The 23,161-nt window shown below is 44.0% G+C and overlaps 1 protein-coding gene across 5 annotated transcripts in view; it reads right to left on the bottom strand.

Moving 5' to 3' along the window:
- Positions 1-23,161, bottom strand: part of BRSK2 (BR serine/threonine kinase 2) — a 299,783-nt gene that overhangs the window by 136,751 nt on the left and 139,871 nt on the right. For all 5 annotated transcript variants that reach the window (XM_072038514.1, XM_021272539.4, XM_038179237.2 and 2 more), the window contains exon 4: positions 16,651-16,745. In XM_072038514.1, coding sequence (XP_071894615.1) covers positions 16,651-16,745 — 95 coding nt within the window. The remainder of the gene's footprint in view (positions 1-16,650; positions 16,746-23,161) is intronic.

Below are 23,161 nucleotides of genomic sequence, written 5' to 3'. Positions count from 1 at the left end.
GAAGAGAGGGAGCACAGGACTCTGTAGACAGACTTCCTACCCCAGTATCTTTTTTACTGCCAACTTGTGTGGTGAGAGGGCTTGTGCCAGGCCATAAATGCTGTAAAGAGTTGTTGCAGCATCTTTGCATCTTCTATAAAGCCCACTTGCATGAAAAGGTACACAACATGCTGCTGGATGTTTATCCCAGGCTTTGCCTTCTGCCCCTGCTCTGCAGTTTACAGTTATCGTGTCAAAACCGAAGACACCAACAATTTACTACAGAGAGACTAATTTTGCTTTGTACGGGCTGACAGAAAAAGATGACTACGGCAACGCTTCCTCTGACGCCAGTCGGAGCTGAACTTACCAGCTAATTATTCTGTTCCTGCCCATGTCAGTGGCATTAAAACTCCTGTCCAAGAGCAGGAACAGATCTTTAAAATGCTGAAAACAATTCTTACAATACTTTTCCAAAGCTCCAAACTGTAATGAAACACAGGTGCTAAAAAGAAATATTTGCTCCTATCAAGTCAAATTTGTTCAAACTTCAGAAAGAGGCCCTACAAACACTGCTTTTAGAGGAGCAGTTTTTTCAACACAGACCAAGTAAAAAATGACAACTAACCATCAACATCACGTGTTCACTCAGCATAACCCAAATTAAATAGATCGAAAGAAATTAAAAATAAATTTCAATACTATAAATTAAAAGATGCCACAGAAGGTATGTAAATTGAATGCCACAAGGTCTTGTTTTTTGTTTACGAAGAATGTGTTTTCAGTTTGATGGAGAGGCATCATTACGGAGGGAATTTGAGGCATTTTAAACAGCAGAAGCACTCATTAAGAATTCATTTTTAACAGGAAAACTGAAAAAAAAAATTAAAATTAATGAGCAGGATGAAGGGGGGGGGGACTTTGAAGATGACAGCTTCTTGCTAAAAAAAGGCCCACTTGATATTAATCACAAGCGGTTCACACACATGCATTACCCCTAACTCCGCTGCCAGAGTCTCCAGGACTGATTCACAGCTGCTTCATGCTCACTTTGCGGCAAAGCGCCGTGCAGCCCCTCAGCCCCGGTGGCCATAAAGAGGAGGAAGAAATCCCTGGGCTAAGGACACGGCCCAGGCTGTTTTAAACCCAAGTGATTCCATATTCCTGTGGTGGCATCTCCGTGAAACTTTCGGGAAGAGCTACAGCTACAGGCGATACCAAAAGCTCAAACTGACTAGAGCAGTTTCTGAGCAGGGGAGCACAAGGACTTCTGCTATACCCCTACTGGGAATTTTCTGTAAACGAATGAAATTTAGCTGCAACAACTTTTAATTGGCACATTAAAACAATATAGCACCTTCCAGGCCTCTTCAAAAATCTGTCTGGTTTAGGAACTCTTAATCTGGACATCAGAGAGATTTTCTCCAACATCTGTTCCTATCTCTTAGTCTTAAAAGAGGAAAACCACCCCTCCTTACAGGGAGGAAAACCACTTCAAACACACCAGTACATGAACACAGACAAATACATACATGGGCTAGACTGCTAAACTGCTGCCCAGCAACACACAAGTTGGAAATTCACCATTGTGCAACCATCAATTTGTTCTTCAGTACCCTCACACAGTGGAATAAAGCTTTGATTATTCCTCCTGTAAAATTTTGTGTTTGTTTCTTTTGAATGCAGGTGTTATTGAGAAAGGGTTTTGTGGGAGACCCTGCTTCGGGCTTGATATAAAAACTGGTAATTACAGAGTTACAATGAGATGACATGGGAAAGACTTTGCTCTCTGGAGAGAACTACCTCTTAGCTTAGGTAAAAAAAAAAAAAAAAAAAAGCCCTGAAGATAGATGTAGAAGAGAAGAGACTAATCCAAGCTGAACTGACACCGGCACTGGAGGGCATCCTGAGAGAGTCTGAAAAGCCTGGGACAAAGAGAAGCAAAAGCATCAATGCAGAAATTACTGGAGTGGAGCAGGAATTGCATGAAGAAATCTGAGGGAATGAGCGTTTGATGTGCGTCTCACTTCACAGAGAATGTGCCAGAAGATCACTTCATGCTAGGCATCTTTCCCACTAATGTGTTCCCACAGTGTGACACTTCTCTGCATTTCAGCATCGTCGCTGTCCTCCCTGAGCTGCTTGTATTTCCTTCTGACCATGCACAACACCGTGCCGAAGAGGTGCCCTGCATGCCAGCCAAGCACAACTCTACAGAGGGACAGCAGTCTGAAAACAACATCTGGATCTGGTCCAAAGCTCACAGAAATCAGCAGAAAGACTTTTCCGGAATGCAGGGAGCTGGGGATCAGGCTGAGGTAAAGCCTTGAACTCATTCAGAGGAGCTCTAGGGACTGCTGATGCTGGTTTTAGCAGCAGCAGCACAAGAGGCAGTTCACAATTAGATATTATTTCTTTTTAATATTTGTCCCTTTAAGGTTTGGCATCTTTGACAACCATGTCTGAAAACGGGCTGAAAAGACTGCACGAAAATTCTCCTTTAGGACTGAGCTGACCCAAATACACAGTTCTCCTGCTCTGAATTCCCCTATATGGCGCAGGAGACAAACTGCTCTGTTTTTCTCACTCTCTCTCTCGCCGCCTTTTTTTTTTTTTTCCTTCCATAATGCTGCATTGCAGGACTGAATTTTCTGATTATCATGCAGTATCTCATTTTGATTTTTCCTCTCCCCAAATTAAATGACTCTGGTGCTCTTGGGACAGTCAGGAAGACGTGTCTCCTGTTAGGAAGGGGCAGATAGCACCTCTCTGGAACAGGTAAGCTACACAGCAGATGTACAGTCAGAAACGTGGTTGCACTTCAGAGTGCTGCCAGCATGACTATATCAGACAGTGGCATGACAACATGCAGCTAAAAAAAGCCCTGACCACAGAAACCCCTACTATAGATAGCGTGACAGCATGAAAACACAAATTTCACTGGTTTAACTTGCCTTGTGTAGGCTGAGGGTAACTAGTGGGGCTGTATTCCCAGCAGCAGTGCTGCACTGGTGTTGCATAAGTACTTCGACAGTACAGCAGGCACAGCTTTCAAAAAAACCTCCTCTTGCTCCCCACTGTGTATTTGTAGACAATCCTGCAGAACTAAATGACACAGACAAGACTTGAGCACTTTTATCATCTCTGCAGAATAAGCACAGCCATGACAGAAGGTGTAATATCTACTTTGGTTCCTCTATCATCGGTAAAGCTAACCAGCAAACCTTCAGCTGTAGAAGCTTTACCTTTGGGTATCTTTACCAAGTGAGTGAGCTTCTGAAACTAGCAGTAGAACATCCTTTCTTTCACTTGCACGCTCGGACATATTTGATCTACAAGCCATGGAGAGAAAACAAACAGGAGAGCCTCAAATGCCACTGGTTTTTATAGTCACATTTAGAAGCAGTCATACTGCAAAACTGGCTCTTTGTGCTCCTCAGGAAACCTGCACAAGCATTTAACAACTGCAAGAACATTCAAGGTCAAAGGCTGGCTCTTTTAGGAGTCGAGTTGCCTTCTAACTTTAGTGTTCAAGTCTGCAAAGCAGAGCCTGTATTGCAGATAAGATGACTGGGAGATCCCTAAATCATCAGCAAGATCTGTGAACTGTGTACATAAATAAGAGCTTTATGGAGCCCTGTGCCTGAATTTCACACACAACATCAGAATTGATGTGGGAAAGCTGATTATTGGTCTGATTCGATGGATCAGCATATGCCAGCACCAGACCTGCTCCTATCATTCAGCAAAGTACACGCTGCCTTTCAAGACCCCAAATAAACCAGCAGAGAGGAAAGCACAAGTTAGCATTTGTTTCCACCAACCTAGCCCTTTGCCAGCTTTCACCAAAGTTGTCTCAGCCTGCTTCACGCCTCTAACAGGTATGGCCTTCCCACCAGAAGCTTCAAGTTAACAAGCAGTTTATAGTGCTGCAGCACAGGAGCCCCAACATGCAAGCAGAGTCCACGAGCTGATTCATCAACAGGGAGAATACGAAGGGAACACAATGCACTCGCAGATACTCACCGCAAGTTTGATAGCAGGGCTGGGGTAACGCAAAAGGATGGGAAGACAAAGACACACCTAGCGTACAGTTCAGAGGCTAAACTGCTCTGGCAAGAAGAAAGTTTAGCCTTTGCCTATGATTAAGTGGCTGCTTCTGCAAAGCCGGGCAGGTATCAAGAACTGTTTAATTGAGGGCAAGAGAGAGTGAGAGTACAAAGCGAAAACAGAGCAGTCAAGGGGAGAAAAACAGCTGCCACAAAGTCTGTTTTCCCTGAGGGCTTCTAGTTATCATTCGAAGATAAATACACTTTTCAACTAAGCTGTTCTGTGGAGCTAATTCCCTAGGAGTGCTACTAATACTGTTGCCTCATGTGCTCAGGAGCTGATGGGTCTGTACCTGTGTAATGTCCATTCAGCCTGTGCTAGGGCACATCCACTGTTAAACCTAATAAAAACTGAAATAATACAGCTGTGATGAAAGCACTGTATGCATATCTTTACTCAGCCCTCACAGCAGATGGCCAGTAAACATCCCAAAGCAAGTGCCAGACTTAACAGTGTGTATTTGTGTAACAATGTGTGTAACAGCACAGAGGAGTTAAAGGCAAGTTCCTACACGAAGAGGGACAAACCTGCCTCCTTGGGTTTTGCAGCTGTGCACAGCTGAAGGAGAACAGTCCCTCTGATTAAATAATGAGATGCTTGCCACCTCCAAAGTTTGCTTTTTGTGAGGCAGCCACACTCCCTCCCCAGGAATTAAAGCTTTACAGATAGCAAGAGGTACTATAGGCTGGGTCTGTGTTGCTCTGCAGTGTAATTTGGCAAAGCACTGTCCACTTTACCTGTGTGCTGCTTCTACAAAGGCACAGTTTCTAAGTTATACGTATGAATTTACAAAAAACTGATTAAAACTTACTCCTGCTCTACTCCGTTTTTCTGATCTATCTATTTTTCTGATTGCATTGCACCAGCAGGCCCCTCAGGGGAACTCAAGTCTACGGGAAGAGACAAATTTCACGAACCCATGCAGTCCATGCCCTCTGGTGCGTTGGGTGCGACGTCAAGATCTCACAGAAAACTCCGTGTTTCTTCTTGCATCACTGTGGCACACACAGAGAAGGAGGTGCCCAGAAGCAAAGAACATTTAGCATAATGAGTTGGATGGGTGGTCAGCAGTTTAAACCAGCCACTTGATGTTACTGTAATGAGGTCTCAGTTTAACAGTTGTTCTGCACGCACAAAAATCCCCTCCATCCCCAGGAAATCACTTAGAAATATAACAAATGAAAATCAAATCGTCTGTTTGAGAAGAAGGATGTTATGGCGTGGAAAATGCACATAATGGGTGCAGAAAAAATGCCCATGGATGAGTAAAAATTATTTCTCATAGCAACAGGATCCGGGAGCCTCCAAGCTTTATCTCAGGGACAGCACAGTGTAAATAAAACTCACATTAAGACCTGTAGCAAATACCTGCACTTCTGCAGAATCCAGGAGGACAAAAATCCTCCTAGGATAACTCAAGAGCTTAGGTCAGTGTGTTTTATACACACTTTGAGCCACAAAAGCCTTACTTGAAAATGAATGAAAATTATTTCCACGTTTATTAGTAGAATTATGTCACTTGGCACCTCCTCACAGGCAACAAATACCTGTTCTGTACCATCTCCTAAGTCAGTTAGAACATTCCCATCCAGCATCTACACATTCTGATGCATATGGGAGCAACCTTGATCCTTCTACTACTACATCATTAGCTTCCTGAGTCTCGTATCCAAGACAAACTCATTAAAACATATTCTTGGGAATGTGCATGGCCCATAAACCCCTGAAACACATTCTTCATTTCACTAGGCTTTAAGTACTGGCCTTAAGCTCAGGATATCTAAACATCTACACATGCACTGAATCTACCCAGACCTAACCTTTCTGCCAGGCTCTGAATCCTTCAGTTCTGCTCAGGTCTCTCACTTTTCCCATTGCACTGTGTGCTGTGGGTCTAGGTATTCACAATCCTTATCAAAAGAATAATGCTAAAACTATTGACATATACTGGTTAAGTATCTTAAGTTTTAAAATTCATACCTGCACATGAAAATAAAGGAGCTGATTATTCTGTCTATTAACAGTATTTTCTTTAGATCAGGCTGTGCTAAACTCTGCATTCAGTTATTCTGAAGTTTGCAGAGCTGGTATGAAACCACTTGACATGACAGCAGGATGCGTGGCATCTTATTTCAGGTTAAGAAAACACAACAAATAGACTCTAGTTTTGTACCATTGAAAAACAGGGACCTGGGCAGATGATCAGCTCTTAAGACATATTAGGAGATCGCAGCAAAAGGCTGGACTGCGGACTGAGGACATGGTCAACAGAGCTGCCAGACGGCTGCTAACTGCAGCAGCTGCAAAGGACGATGGCTGTGGGGTATTTCTGTAGAGAGTACATACAAGACCCTGAATAAAAACAGGAGAAGAGAACTGTATTTGCAACAGTAGCCAACAATTATAGCAACGGGGAGGAAGAAATGGAGGATGATGTGAATGGCATTGCTGGTCTAAAGATGTGTAAAAAGAGGGGAGAGAAACCAAGCATCTCTAACTGAATCTGCACCTGCAAAACAAGTGGAAGAGAAACAGAGACTGTAATGAAAAGGACAGCTGGAGAGATGATATCAGAGGATGGAGGTCAAGCCTGTGCAAGAACCAGCAATTTGAGAGAGTGAGAAATGAGAGAGTCAGAAATAGCGAAGACCTCTTTAGAAGGGCAGTGAAGGTATGTCAATATGCTGGTTATTTCATCTGTAGGCTGCTAGCTGTTTCTCAAAGTTTACTTACAGAACTTGCTGTATGTTTAAAATTTGATTTACATCCAACACTTAAATTGCAGAAGTTCAGTAATCACATCTTTTATTCCAGCCCAGTGCATTTAGGAGCCCACTTCAGTGTTCCCTCCTACAGACCACTGGGATCTCAAGACTCCAGGCAGGCTCCAGGAAGGCATTCCTCCTTTGCCTGCTGATGCATTTGCTCTCTTGTTGGTATTCAAACCACAAACAAGATGTGATCATTACACAGGTTCCTTTAGGATGCTTAAGCCTCAGAGCCCCCTCAGTACAGCAGCCTTTGAACCAGAGTCCTAAATCCTCTTCATGCTGTTGCTGTAGTGTTTACTTTCACCTGCTGAGACCTCCACTCTTTGGATTCTACTCAGCTGATTGTTGATTCTCTGTTTTACTTATCAACTTAGTTTCTACTGACCTTTTTCATACTGAATTTTCCTGACATGGCTCCTTCATTCACTTGTTGTTCCTACTATGAGGCTGAAGCATTCAGTATTGTCTCCACAGTTCTCCAAGGACTAAGATTTTCTTACAGCTGATATATATATATATATACTTATATATATATATATACACACACACATATATTTATATATATATGTAATTCTTCTAAGTCTGGTCATGATATTTGGCCAATCTCTTCCAACACATCTGCACTAGGGTTCAGGTTAGACACTAAGAGAAAAATAAAATCACTAGGATTGTAACATAGCACTGCAATGGGCTATGTAGAGAGGCCAAGGAATCTCAATGCCTTCAGGTTTTCAAACCAAGACAGACAAGGCCGTGGCTGACCTATGCCCCTTGTTTGAGGGGGAGGATGGACTACATAAACCCTCACAAGTCCCTTCTGACCCTTATTTCTATGATTTTACACATTTCTCCAATATTTCACTCTCTCCCCTACTTAGGAACTGTAACAGTCTGGTTATCCTAGATTTCACCTTCCTTGATATCCCCTCTATTCTTCAAGCAGTGTGTCATCAGCTCCAGTCTGGTCCAATTTACATCGTGGTCCATTTGCAGCCAAAAGGATGCACAGAGACATCGAATCATTCATATCTGCCCAAAAAATGCACTGAGAGGTTGCCAGGTGGCAGGATGGCTCCATAAACTACACGTCACCTTGGTACCCAAGCAGCCAGCAGCTGTAGCCAGCACTGACCACATCTTGTGTCCTCAGCTTCTAGTAACTGGTAGCTTTTTCTCCTCAATAGTACAAATAAAGCGACTTTCATCAGTGCTGATGCTGAGCTTCTACATGTCAGCACCCTTGAAATGTGTCTTTTTATTCTGCTAGGCTATTAGACAGGGCCCGGGTGCCTTGTTGCCTTGTCTCTTATAGCTGGGATATTCTGGTACTACAGAGCAGTCAAATCCACAATTTGCACTGCTCTGCTGCCCAGGAGTTTGGCACTCTTGGGTATCCACACACAACTAATCCTTCCTATGCTCTGTACTTCTTTAGCCATGTTCATCTGTGACTGCTAAATTTAACTTACACCCCTCTATAAGAAATGCAAATATGACCCTAGATGACTGGGAAGACAGCTGTGTACTATTCTGCTTACTTACTTGTTCCTAAGTAAACGTTGTTTTGTGGATTTGACAAATCAGGGATTGATTTAAGAGGTGGAAATGAGGATGAAATGAATACGTCATATCTAGAGGGTAATATGCACTCTCCTGCTGCATGTGTCTTTCCTTTCTGCTTTCAAAGTGCTGCCGTGGACAGCAAGGGACAACAGGAGGTTAACAAAGAACAGAAGGGATTTAGGAAGGAAATTCAGGGACAGCTGAGGGAGCAGGAGTCAGGGGAGAAAATTCATCAAAGAAAAGAGATAAGAACATTAGACTGAGGGGATTTATTTCAGGGTATTAGGAAGGAAATATAAGAAGAAAAATCGCTAAAAAAATAACTTTATGCTAAAGTGTTTCACAGCTGGGGGAAATTACTCTGCCTCTATTGACATTCCAGTACTAGTCCAGCAGGTATTTTCTGCTGACCACCTCCACACACGTGAATCTAGACAGGCATACTGCCCTTTTGCCCACAGAGCAATAGTCGCTCACTTCCAGTCTGTTACAGTGATCCACGGTGACAGGTTCCTGATGGACAGCAGGACACAACTTCCAGAATGTCACAGTGTGTCATTTACTAGCAATTCTTCCAGGAAACCTGTAGGTGTGTATTCCAAACCCCTTGAAAAACTGCTTCAGATGCAACAGGGAAAAACTAGTAACATACTCTTCATCCCTTTGTACATTTGTTATGGCAGTTTTTGCTTGTTCCGGTAGCTCTTCTTCATTTTGGATCTTCTAGCCTTGGTTACTTTGTTATATAGAGCTGTACAGAAGGGCTCATCAAGTTCTTGGGATGTAGAGAAATGAGCTAAAATACACACCCCATTAAAAGAGAGGAGCATTCCATATGAGCATGTGAGAAGCAACTGTGCATTCCTGTCTTGCTTATACAGTTTGCTAATACTTATTTACTGTAGACAGGCCTGCATTTGAGAGAGGCAGAAGATAAGGCAGGAAACCCCAAAGTGGGTAAAACTACAGGGTTACACTCCGTTGTGTTACCCTGTACAACAGTGACATTTCCTTACCACTTCTCTGCTGAACGCACATTAGAGGAGGCAATTGTTGCCAGACCTGCAAGCGACAGAGGATGTTTCTGCCTGCGGTATATGCCAGGAACCAAACCACAAACAAGTGAGCATATTTCGTAGACCACATTTCCTTCTTGAGTGTTGACAACTTTGCAACTGTCCCCATGCCTTAGCAAAACATTCTAAAACCAGATTTTGAATGTTAATTTTAGCAGAAGCTGGAGCGTCAGTCCCGAATTTCCAGAAAGGACTGGGAGTTTGGTTGTCTGACTTTTTCAAGTTATCACTGGATATTCTTGAAAAATCTAGCCTGCCACTGGGCTTGGCACCCCAGAATTTCTTGCCACTTTCAAAAGTCCCTATTTCCACCAGAGGCAACGCATGATAACATAACAAAGATGTTACTGAGCAATCATTACACACTGAGAGACCAGAACAGATGCAGAAGTTCAAGATTAAACCCACTCTCTCCTTCCCTATGGTTTGTAGAGAATTAAGGTAAAATCTCTGTTATCGCTCTCCCAGCACAAAGCCATTGGTGCTGCCTTCTCGTGCAGCTCAGAGCACACCATGGTATGTTACACTGTACAGTTCAAGAGCACCAGGTGTTCAGACAAGGCTGTGATTGCTTCTCCCACATCGGAGCAGAATCGACCATGCCACAACTGCAATTCTGGCACCATGTGGCAGCTGCACCACAGAGCACAGGCGTGAGCTCTCCTAGAATTAACGCACCTGGACGATTCTCTTGGAGCTGGAGAAGAAACACCACTTTGAACTAAACGTCGGGCAGCTCCTCTCTATACGAAGTACGTGTATCCATAAGAGGACAGCAGTGGAATGCAAACAAGGTTTTATTGCTGTGGGAGTGATCTTCATGAACAAACCTGCATATTAAATGCATGCACACCATGGATGTGAGGCAGTGACTTCAAAGACAGCAGTTGGTAAAAGAGAAAATGATGAAATACCTAAAAACTTACCACTAGAGAGGTCAGCAGGCTCTAAGAGCAGCAAAGCAAACCCATGGCATATTGTATCCAGCTCCAGCTGACAGCTCTGGAACCAATAGTTAATTGTGCTGGGATTGAGCCTTTGCAGAGTTTTCCAAAATTCATGCCAACTATTTAATAGCACAAACTGCAGGGATATACCACGATGGGTCTGGTTTACACTTAACAAATGACCAGCAGAACTTTAATGCTGGATATGAAAATGGAGAACAAACAAAAAGAGCCCACATCCCCTAACTGACAGTGCAATGCCAGGCCCTAGCTCACAGCTGTGCTAGTTGAAATAGCCCATAGATGACACATTTTATTTGGGTTGGGAAACTCTTAACAGCTATATGGGGCTAAGAAATCCTGATGCATGAGGGACCACACAGCTGTATCAGCAAAATCTTAAGTTAAACTTTGAATCAAGTCTTTGCTGAGATGGCTTGCCTGCTATAAACAGGGATGGACTGTATCCCGTAAGTGGGATGGATCAGTGTATTGATGTTTATGGTGCTTATTATTCTAGATGACAGATGCAAAGTCAAACATCTGAGCCAATTCGGGTCTCAATCTACTTGAGGACTGATGTCCCATTACTGCTGGAGCTCTTCTGATGTAATTCTGGTTCTTTCCAGGAGAAAAGAAAAAAGAATTGAAAGGTTTCCGAACAAGATTCTGGAATGTGAAATACAAGCCAATGTGAAATGGAGTCTTTCCATCTGCACCCCACAAAAAGAGTTTAAGGCAGAAAATAAAACACAGACCAACTTCCTCCTTCTGACCTGTTGACAAACTTTTGCAGTGACACTGAGCAAAAACTGGCATGACAGAGTCGTGAAAACAGGATATAGCAGTTTCTAAAAACCCAAACCTATCCTGGAATGACACGTATACATATAGACATATACAAATACAGTGCAATTACAGTGGTAACAGTTAGAGAGTTGAACACAAAGGGTTTTCAGAGGCTGATTACTGACAGCAGCTTCACAGGTGGATAAGGACTGGATGGCCAAGCATATCTACACATCTCACCTCTGAGAGCCGTTATTTTTCTACCCATGCATGATGGTTATGATCAACTAAAATCAATGGCAAAAACATTCCTTGGTTTCAGCTAGATCTAGCTGGGGCTTAGGAAGGACATTATCGCTGCATGACCAAGGCAGCACACAAGGATGTTAGACTGCCTGTGTTTGCACGCACAGGGCTGTGGGTAGAACTTGTCTGGTAAAACAGAAATTTGAGCCAGACAGTCACAATAAAAGTCTGTGGAATTAAAAGTAGGGTGAAAAAAATAGGACCAAATATTTTTATAGCTCGCCCAAATGCCTCAGTGGATCACACTAACTTTAGAAAGCAAAAGGCACCGCGCACACTTGACAGGTTTGTTCCTGTGACAGGTACATCATGTGCTTGTGATTCCTGTTTAATTTCCTTCCTGAAGAATACCTCAAACTGTGCTCCTTGTGGGTGTGGTGGAAAGCGGAGGCGGAGAATGATTCTTCTCTGAAGGAAAATACAATTATTCAACTTCTTTAACTACTCAAACAGATGACAAGTGAACAGGCTGTCAGTGCTCCCCACCAGCTCCCATTTAAAACAAAACACCCTGCATTATACATTCAGTAACAGATCCCTAGTCCCAAACTCCCTATAGCAGAAGGGAGCCAGGGAAAACAGGCCCCTTTTATTTGCCTGTGGTTTTCAGATCGCAAGGTGCTTTTTTGTCTCTTTGAACTAGAAGACAGGCTCTCACACATGAAGCTGTGCTGTGCTAAATGGGTTGCTACTGGCATACGAACCAGGGCCAGAGAGGCAGGGGGGAGGCTGCGTTTGTGTGCTCCTGCTCCTTGATGAGCGTCAGTCATTCCTGCAGCTTGGTCACCACCTACACAGAGTCAAACACGCACGCAGACACGCGCATACTCCTCATCTCTGCTCTTCCAGCGCTGAAAGCAGACAAACGTGGGGTAATTCTCCAGGTTGAAGATGAATCAAAGCAAGGGTGAGCGTGTGTATTTATAACATAAATTTCATCCAGTGCTCAAGTAGGCTGAGCATTTCTACTTTTAATCTGTCTACCTACAGCTTCCAACTATTAGTTTCCAATAAGCTTTCTGCCCCCAGGACTGCAGTATCTTCTATTATCAAATGCCTATCATCCTTATCAGTATTTACAGACCGTGGTTAAGTTCTCTCTTAACCTTCTCATTGATTAACTAGGTAGATTGAATCCTCCAAGTGTCTCATAAAGCATGAGCTCTGATTGTTTACTTATTCCCTCACATCTTTCCTGAACTGTGCCCTCTTTTAAAACATTTTCCTTGAAGAATGGACACCTCCACCGGGTTGCATTCCAGCAGTTTTAGTAACAAAACAGTGGCAGCTAATGCACGGCTTCCCACAGCAAAAGGAGAGAAGAGAAAGTAAAAAAAAAAAAAATAAATAACTGAATATGAGAGAACAGAGTAATGAAAGGGTTATCCTGGCTGCTCCAAGAAGCTGACGAGCCATCCTGCTACCTGTCCCTCCATTCAACTCTTCCAGGCACTAAGGGGTCTCCGATGCTGATGGCTGCATGATCCTCCCTGCCTAAGAATTTCTGGAAGCAGAGCTCATCAGGAGCACAGGGCACTACAACACCTCCCAAACTCACTACCCGTTGTTCAAACCAGCCCCACAGGAGAGGCGCAGAAGGGAGCAGGTCGCTTTCCATCCCCCAGTGTGGAAATACCTGCCTCGCTTCAAGGCCAGCGCGGAGGATTCGGTGAGAATGAACAAAAGGCACGCACACACAAAGCACACATATGGAGCTCCAGGCTCCAGTCATCAAGCCTGGGACATCTGCGTCTTTCTCAGGATGTCTGCGTGTGCAAATAATTAGGCTAAGGCCAGCTGTCCCCTTCTCGCTCTTCACCCTTTATGCTCCCATTGCTTCCGCTACTGTTGCCTTTCCAGAGTATTTCATCAGGCAGATCACCAAAAGAGGAGGCGTTTCTTTTAGCTTATTCTGGTGAGGAATTGGTGAGGTGGTAAAGAGGAAAGTACTCCTCCGAGGACATCTTACAAGACTCCTCCAGATTTCCAAGCAAGCTTTTGCCACATCAGAGGAAAGATTTGCTTTCAGTCTTAAATTCTGAAGTTATAACCTCCAAACGCTCACGCTGGTACTGAAAATGCAACCATCAACAGCGAGGCTGCACGTTCAGGAACACTTACTGCTTTATGGCCACATTTAGCTCACGTATTCTGGGCCTAATTTCCTTCTCTCCTCAAGCAGTGATCCAGAAGTAATTCAGTGAAATTAATGAACCCTACTCAATCTCCACACGCTCCCTCTAATCCACTCACTTCTGAGGCCCTTCTCCGGGTTCGTGCTGGAGCGAGCTGAAGGTCCCTCGGGAGGCAGGCCTCCAGCCCAGCAGGGCAAAGAACGCGCCGCCGAAGACACCCGGCCAAAGCATTTACCAGCTGCGTGAAAGTGGGAGCGAGAACAAAACCAGGACTTCGGTTCTCAGCTGTGAAATTTGTAGCTTTGCTCCCAAACGGCGCTCCCAAGAAGGCTCCAGCTGGGGCTGGCAAGGGAACACGGCTCCCCAGCCTGCGGTTAGCAAGGCAGGGCGCCACAAAGCAGAAAGCTCACAGGCACGCCGAGCAGCCCCGTCCTCCGGCAGGGCAGCGGGAGCTTGGATGATGCATTTAGTGCAGCCTGCGCTGCAGCGTGCCCGCCCATCTATCATCTCCATAGCAGCAGTTCTGTTAATTGAGACCAGCTGCTTCAACTCCAAATTCTTCTCTCCAGAAATATTGATACTACTACGTTATGATTAGAAAGCACTTTACCAAATGCCTCTCAATTTTGCACAGCTCAGATGAAGAGCAGCTGCAGAAAGAAGGGACAGTTCCCTGACTGCACAGAATAAAAGAAATGCTCGCTGCAAAAACGATGGAGAAATGAAGGCTGTAAGTAGCAAGTCAAAATAGCATAACGATGGCAGGAGAAAGCAGCCTGCTGCATGTGCTCGTGCCTGTCATTTTAGATGTTGAAAGGACTCTGAGCAGACTTCTTCCTTATGCTCTAGGATAAATGGCCACAGCACTGTGGTTTTACAGCTCCATGCGGCAGGTGCGCGGATTTGTCAGATCCAGTTTTTCTGTCCAAGGATGGATTAAAGCAAAACCCATCAATCTGGGCCTGGCTTGGAAGAGTAGCTGTGGTCTTGACGCGGCTCCAGGGCCTGTTCTGCACAGCCCACTGGCAAAGAGTTACTGGAGCTGATAAGCGAGCGGGAAGATCTGCGAAGCAGGAATGCCACCACACCACCACAGCTTGGCTTCCCTGGTGGCTGCTCCCCTGCGGCTGCTGACTCCTTGCAGCAGGCTGTCAGCTCTGCCTGGCAATGGTCACACTGGGACTGCCGAAAGCTGGAGCATTTTTTCCCCAGCAGCCAGGCTGGATTGAGCTGGCTAACAGTACAGTTCAATTCTGAATTCACTTAGAAGTCTCAAGCCCTGTCTCTGACCATCAGACACAGGGCGTTCCTGGAAAGACATCTGGTTACCGAGTTTATGCAAGATCTGGGCTAACCACTTCAATCCCATCTGCTGTTCCAGCCTCCTGAGTATGGAGAACAGAATCCTTGAAAGAGAAAATCTCACCGTGAATGGTCTGAAAATGAGGATCACGACACAATGCATGGTTTCCTCCTGAGAAGGATGTTGTACAGGCTTACAGAAAACATGGCACTCTTCAGCATGCGCCTGTGCAAACAAGGGCCTAGCCATCACCTCATTACTCAGATTTCATACTACAACTGAGGTAATGCAACAAAACGAAAGCAGAGCTCACTTTGCTATGCTCTGTGATTTGCCTCCTACTCTGAAAATCAATGAGGTAAATAAAATCTTTGATACAGATACCAGCCAGAGTGTCTCTCAGCTAACATAATGCTCATGTTTTTTAAAAATATTCCTACTGTGCTCCTCTGGAAAATATTCAAAGTTTTTAGAGTCTCATTCAGATTTTACCATTTACACACTTTTTTCATTTTCATTGTGTTCCACTCATCTGGTGAATCTCCCTTTAAGGTTGCAGTTTTCTTATTTATTTCACTTTCTAATTTCTGGTCTCTACTAGAACACTGTTTGAACCCACAGTGCTGCAGGAGATGGAATACTTCAATGAAATTCCACAAGGATAAATCTGAGCACATTACAGTTGAGTGTCAACTTTCAGAATCATTCTTTGAACAAATAAACTTACATTGTACACCTAGCATTCACTGTTTGCATCTTCCTTTACTCTCCTTTTTCTTTTTGCTCCTTAAGGTCACCATACTTACTTGTGCTTGAAAACAGCTGTCAGAGACACGTTCATACAAGAAACGGCAGTGTAAAGATATATGCTACATGTGCTCACAGGGAAGTTACCTCTATGATGTCTGCAGATCCATTAGTCGTTTTTGGAGGTGACAGCTTGATGGAATTCTGTTGATTGCAGTGCAGTTCTGCTCCACCCCACAAGCTGAATTTACCCTCTCATGTAACCAAATCGCATGAATAAACTTTTATGCAAGTAGGTTTTTTTTTATTATTTCTTTTTAGGTTCCCAAGATCAGTCAATGCCATTTGTGTAAGGAGATGTATATCACAAGATTAGATAATGAATTAAGCTCTTCTGAACACTACTGTCATTGGAACAGACTCTTTGGTCGCTTCCAATGTCACAGCTTTGTGGATTGTTAACAGAATTACGCCAGCTTAAAAACAATCGTGGATGCCAGCACATCAGATCATAACGAACCCATGCAGAAGAGTGAGCAGTAGGAGTATACAAACAAGAGATTTACCAACCTCATTTAAATCTCTTCCCACTGACATGTGAACCCCTCTGTCTGCAACACACTGCAACCACTCTGCCCTGCTCTAGTGGTGAAACTCACGATGCCCAACACACAGCTGCCCCAGCAGAGAAGTAACAACTCTGCAGCTGACCATTAATTTTGTTCTCAAAGCACAGGAGTGCTCCCGTTTAATTTCAGCTGCCCTTGCCTCCCCCATAACTGAATTATTGTTATTATGCTCTGCATAATCCTAGTACTGACAGGGATGTTTGTTAAACGTAATTAAAGATATTAATTTTGCATGGAACAGAAAACAGCGCCAAGAACTTAGTTTTTTTTTTTTAATCTCCCATTAGAAAATTACCTTCATTAGCACCGACTCGCTGAGCTTCTCTCTGTTGACAATTTTTATCGCGACCTTCTGACATGTGACACAGTGAACCCCCAACTTCACAAGCCCTGCAGGAGAAACAGCACAACAGAAAGAAACAATCAGTTAAAGCTATCGACTGTTGAGATTTTTGTGTACATTACCCAGCAGTACGTTTTTTCTGTACGTTACCCAGCAGTTGGCAATTTATATGCAAACAAATTTCCATTAGTCCCTCCTCCTGCCAGATGAAATCTTGTGAGTAATGAAGACTCTGCAGCCCACACTGCAACCACTTGGCAGTGAAGCTGCCAGCATCCTTAACGCCGCTGCAATTGCTCCCATCAAAGCTGTATTGTTGCTGAAATGCTGTTCTACCAGTAAGAAGTAAACTTTTGCCAATTTAACTGCACTAGGCTGGGGGCTTTGCCAACACCTGGCATCACTGAAAGCTCAGAAATCTACTGAACTGGTTGGTCAAATGGCTGCAGTGTAGACATGGTCACTACATTTCTTCCAGCCCCTTCCAAAACTTTCAGGTTCATAAAAAAAACTTAATCAGGTATTTAATCGCATTTTCTCCTCCTATTTTAGACTTACCCTGCTGTATAAGGTTAACACCATGATGAACACGACAGAGGAATGGAGGAACATCAGCATGTGTGGATACAATACCAAGTTCTTCTTATTAGTTACTATTTACTATATCCTTGTCAATATCTACATCCTCACACAAGAGTGTAGCTAAACGGTTTTATTTGCAAAAGGATACCAGTATTCCCATTAGGATCAGGATGTCTGAGCTATCAAAAAATGTGGAATAAACCTCCAAGAATTAAAAGAAAGAGGTAAGTAACATAAAGTATTACCGTCTGCAGAATTTTGATCTGAATCTGCTGACTTGCATTAAAGTACATCAAGAGATCTCCCATGAGTGAGTTAAACATAGTCTCCCGAGCTCTCCACTCTATCTCCATTAACAAAATTTCTGCCCTGAAAAATTTTACTTTGCTGGCCTATTCAAGTGAGATCTGTTTGCTTCAGCTTTTAGTCCCACCAAATGTGCGCACGCAGCACACCACCTAGCAGGCTGGACTCCATCCCACTCCACACACAATGTGCCAAGCTGGCATTTGGCTTAACTCATTTATAACCTGAGGAAGAAATGGCACCTCCCTGGTGGCACTAAGACCTGCAGGGCTTCACAGAGCATTTCTTAGCAGTGATACTGTGCAGTAAGAAAAAGTCCAGCTCAGCCTGCAGCTCCTGGGTTGGGTGCCTATTAAGATCCTGACCTCATTCCCTGTCCCAAACGCCAAAGCCAAAAGAGTTGCTTTATCTGCAAAGTGAGCACAACAGATCTGCAGGCCAGAGAAATGACGACCACAGGACTTTATACTTTCTCTTTGAGGGATGAAACACATAGACCACTGCCTTACTTCAAGCTGTCCCCAGAGAAGTGAACTGGAGTTTCATCAAGGGCTCCAGCAATCTCCTACAGATATTTGTTCATCTTTTTACTGCACGGTTAATGACAGGTGCTGAACAATTAAGCACGGGTTATTATGCCGAGAAATAACCTCCCAACTCACTTCCAGTCATCTCTCTTTTACGGTGCGCTCAAGTTTTCTGGATATTTCCAGTCACGTAATCCTTCAGTCTCATCTGGTTAAGTGCTGACACCCTCACTTTCAGCCATGACACAACCGAGTCACAAAAATTAAGAACACAGCACGGTGACAGCTCCATCTGAAACTGTGTGGCAATGGGCTGGCCTCTGCCTTGAGCAGCAGGGGAGCACAGCTTGGGGAAAACACCATGATGTCCAGTGACTCCTCACTCTTACGCCTGAATTTTGTCTACTCAGTACATTTATTTTATTACCTGTAGCACCATGGGCTCTGGGTTCACCATTCCCAGCCTCTGCAGCCCTGCTTCTGCTTCTCCTTGGCTTTGCTCTGTGTTTGGACAGTGCCTGCCTGGCACATCTTCGGTGTAAGCACATGGCTTCAAACCGTGCCTACTGCTTTCTTCTAGCTTCCAACACAAATCACAGCTCTGTGTCACGCTCTTTGCATCGCTCTGAACTCCCTCCCCTTACATTGCCAAAGCTTTGAAGAAGTTCTAGCTCAGGCATTTACACGCAGACTCCCAGGATATGTGACGTGGTGCTGCACTGTAACATGCAGCAGACTCATTATTTTAAGAGGCCAGTAAAGGTGGTGAACAGCTACTTTCTCTTCCCCCAAAGAAAATGGAACCTCACATTTCAAGACTTGATTTTAAATGTTGTTTCTCCCAAGTCAAGATATCTGTCCCACTGCACCTGGCTGATCTGTAAACTACTTTTTCCTTTGTCCTCACTGCAGCACCTTGACATTGAGTCACTGAAGCCAAAGACACCACCAACTCCTGGGACACCATATCGCACAGGCAATCTTCACAGCATCCTTTCAGCTACTCACCTACCACAGAAACTGAGAAATAAAGATTAAACCATTCTGTTTACTCTGATAATGACATAAATCAACAATTAGAAAGCTTTACACACCTCACAAAATCACACACTATCAGAATGATTTTATATTGAATTAATTCCACCAACCTCAGGAAGTCATTTCTGATTTACACCAGTGTACCAGAGAACAAAATGAGAAAATGCCTGTCAGATCTAATGCATTTTTCCTCTTTTCTTAATACATACATTAAAAATTGAGAAAAAAATACACTGTCACCGTTATCTGTTTTGTGGAGGTAACTCTGAGACAACCTTCTGAACAGCCCAAGACAGCACTTTTCACAGCAGTAAATTCAGTGAATGCAATTTTCGGATAAAAATAAAACCTGTTGCTCTGCTGTGCCTCCCTGCCTCCCCCTTGCCTTTGACATCTGCATGCCACCCTAGCAAAATAAAACCCTGACAGTAGCCCACCTATAGGAGAACGTCCTATTAGTACTAGGAGAAAATCCAAAGCGAGCTGGAGCAAGGAAGGACTTGTATTCTGGACTTCAGCTTTGGTCCTGGCAATACCAGCCTATGGAGTTACAACTCAGAGATGACTTACAGGCATCTGACTCCTGTGAGCTCCTGATGGTCAGCACGGCTCTTTACTGGCATACAGAACATAAAACATTCACGATGTATTATATATCAGTACAATGACAGATCCTTAGAGAGAATAAGAAGCAACCACGTGAGTAAACTGCTGAGCTATTCCTGAAATGGAAATAGCAGAACACATGCTCAGAAACAAGAGGCAAAGGTGCTGTTTGTAGGGCTCTGGTAGGGGGCTGGGGGTCTTCCAGTTCTCCCGTGGCTGCTGTTAACGAGCACCTCAGGTCTACAGCGAACCCCCAGCACCAATGTGTCAATACATTAGGTGCTTACTTGTAGAGCTTATCTGTATGTTTGGCCCGGCAGAAGTTCCTGTGTGGTCCCCAAAGGAGAAGAACCACGGCTGCCGCTAAGAGGGCATTTCGCCTTGGCTTGGCTCAAGGCAAGGCTACCAAGGCAACAAACAGAGTTTGAACATGTCTGCTTCAGACGTGATTAACCCCCAAACGCAGGCGAGTAATCTTCACGACTGTAAAAGCCAACTCTGGTCTGTCCTGGCAAGAAATCTGAGAAATGGGGGGAATGGAGCGCTTGCAAACGGCTGCTTCCCCAGCGCCCCAGGTAGCTGCCAGGCACTCGCTCCTGCTGGCAGACTGCAGCTCTGCAGCCACAGGCAGCTCTGGGCACTGACACCCTGGGGCTCTCAAACGGGCTGCCACTTCTTACCAGCTGCGAACACTGGGCCGCTTTTGATCTTAGCCACTGAACTGCACCCAAACAGCTCCGTAATTTCAGGCTGGGGACTTGAGAAGGAAAAATGAACACACTGAAAAGCAAGGGGATGTGTAAGCTAACGTTGGCCTTTCATTTATAATTAAAAGTCACAGGTTTAACCAACGAACAACAGGAACTCCAGATGGCACAAGGGAAAGACGGCTTACAAGGAAGAAGAGCACAGGGAAGCTTGTGGTATGCTCCATGTCAACAAATAATGCTCCCACAGTCTTTTAGAAATGTTAAACACAAGTAACACTTTTTTAACCATAAGGCCCGTAGCTACTTCAACAAGTGGAATAAATTATTACTTACATTTGCTACATTTAATAAATGTGATTTTTCCAGTGGCACGTGGAGGACTTTCATTTTCATTTGAAATTAAACCAACCCAAAGCCCTGTCTGGAAGTGCCAGTAAATTTCTGCCATAGGGAAACCAGTCCCTGATTTCAGAAGATCCTCTGCATGTCTCCCATTGCTTGTTCATTTTATGACAAAGCACAGTGTCAAAAAACTTCTCCTTAAAAAAAGGAAAGGGGAAAGCCCTGTTCTGGCCTGTAGTATCTCTTTTGGCTGGATGAGCAATGAATGGAATGTCTAGAAAGAAGCACTACTCCTAACGTGAGCTAGCTAATTGCCAATTAATTCAAGTCACTGAATACCCAACAAATGTTAATCTAGGCACTGCAGGACACAAGCATTTGTGGTTTACATCAGCGCTCAGACTAGTATGGTAACAAACTATTTGAATTAAAGGAGGAACAAAAATCTTAGGCTGAACGAACCCAAGAACACTGTTTTTTAAACAGCTCAGTATGCACACACAGCTGCTGCGTTATGAGCTTTGGACATATGATTTTTAACACAAGTAATGTGATTTATCCCCACAAATTGGAGGCCGCTGTTATAAATCTGAGAATTATTTACAGGTATGAGATACCTGAAAACTACATGCACTGATATTTGCAAGATCTGCAGACCTTCAAGGATGCCAGTTTAGAGAATCAATCCTTAAAGCAAACAAAAGCATTAAAATAACTCAAGTAAAGCATACTAATATTAAAGTAATATTCTTGCTCCTTATTCTCAACAGCTATCTTCTCAAATACTCTAGTTTCAAGTAGGGTTAAATCAGTTCAGTCACAGTGCCTAACTCTGCTGACTGCACTGAAGTTGCTTTAGATCTACAACAGTGGAAGACGGATTAAAATGTGGCCCACAGCAACATGATTTCCATAGCCGTAAAATAAGGATAATGACACTTACTTACCTTGCAAGGACTGTAGAAGGATTAACTGATTAATCCTTACAAAGAACGTTGGAAAAGGGGTGGGATGGGGTTTAAAATGCTATGCAAGTTTTACATATTACACCCAGGAAAATTGCATTTTAAATATAATCTGGAAAGAAAGCTCTAGATTATTTCTTAGTAATAGCTTCCATTTTACATCCCAAGTTTTCTAGCACACTGTTTTTCCGGTTTCCTACAATATGCATCTTATGCTCGTCTTGGCTGCACTGGAAAGAACTTTGTTACCGAGCATCCTACTTATGGAAACCAATAATTGCCCTTAATTGCTCAAGTCTTCTCGTTGAGCAGATGTTTATTTTTCTATAGCAATTGTTATCTCTAATTACTGACTTTAAAATAAACAGTCTTATATCAAGTGACACACAAATTACACAGTATCAATTTATAATTGCATGTGGGGAAAGGAGGTATAGGGTTGTCTACAAATCTAAAAGGATGAGGATGGAGCTACCCACACTGGTAATGAAATAATTTGACCATGAGCTGTTCTACAGAGAGATTGTAGTGCTAAAAGGCTGTTCTGAGGGCTCATGCAATAACCATTTCTAAATTGAATAAACTGTAATTACAGTAGGACTGAAGCCAGAGTTCAAACGCTCAGCGGGAGCATGGAAGGAGATGTTCATCAGTGCTGGGATTCACACGCCTCAGCTCGGAGCCCAGGGAAGCTGTGCACTGAACTGCTGCAGCCCAGGTTGATTCTCCCGAGCTGCGAGCACTGCTGAACGTGTGTGGCCCAGGCAGCCCAAGGGACGCGCGCCTGCACTCAGAGATGGACGAGAGCAACGCATCAGCTCAGATGTGACTGGATCCACATGCCTGATACTAGAGAACAAGAGACACAGACACATACACAGATAAACAGCAGCTCACCAGGAGCCGGTTTTACACTGTATGCCTCAGAGATTATGGTAGGATCATCCTCTGAGCTCAGCAGGATCAAAACACACAGAACCAACATCACCTCTATTGATTTTTATCTTGGTCTCTTTCTTACAATATTTCATAAATCAATACTTCTCAGAAATTCTTTGTGCCTGCTGAATATAGTGAAGAACGTGGCTGTTGAGTCCCTCTGACACACCATCTTTCCCATCTTGCCACGCACACCCACGCGACTGAAGAGGCTCCCCAGGGGAGCAGGATACAAAGCTTGGTGGGCACAGCCATGCTGCTTTTGTAAAACGCTGCTACTCAACAGCCAAACCCCAACAAACTCCTCAAGTCCTCCGGGAGCTCTCAGCAGCTTGTGATGTCCAGTGGGCTGAGCTTCTGTTTCAGCTCAAGGCTTTGTTCCCATACAAACCCACCCGAGAGACTAAGCTTTGCTGCCGCTGGCGAGGTACGGACCTCAGCTTCCTGG

Source organism: Anas platyrhynchos, chromosome 5 (genome assembly GCF_047663525.1).
Source record: "Anas platyrhynchos isolate ZD024472 breed Pekin duck chromosome 5, IASCAAS_PekinDuck_T2T, whole genome shotgun sequence".
Taxonomy (NCBI): Eukaryota; Metazoa; Chordata; class Aves; order Anseriformes; family Anatidae; genus Anas; species Anas platyrhynchos.
This window is presented reverse-complemented; position numbering and strand designations above follow the sequence as displayed.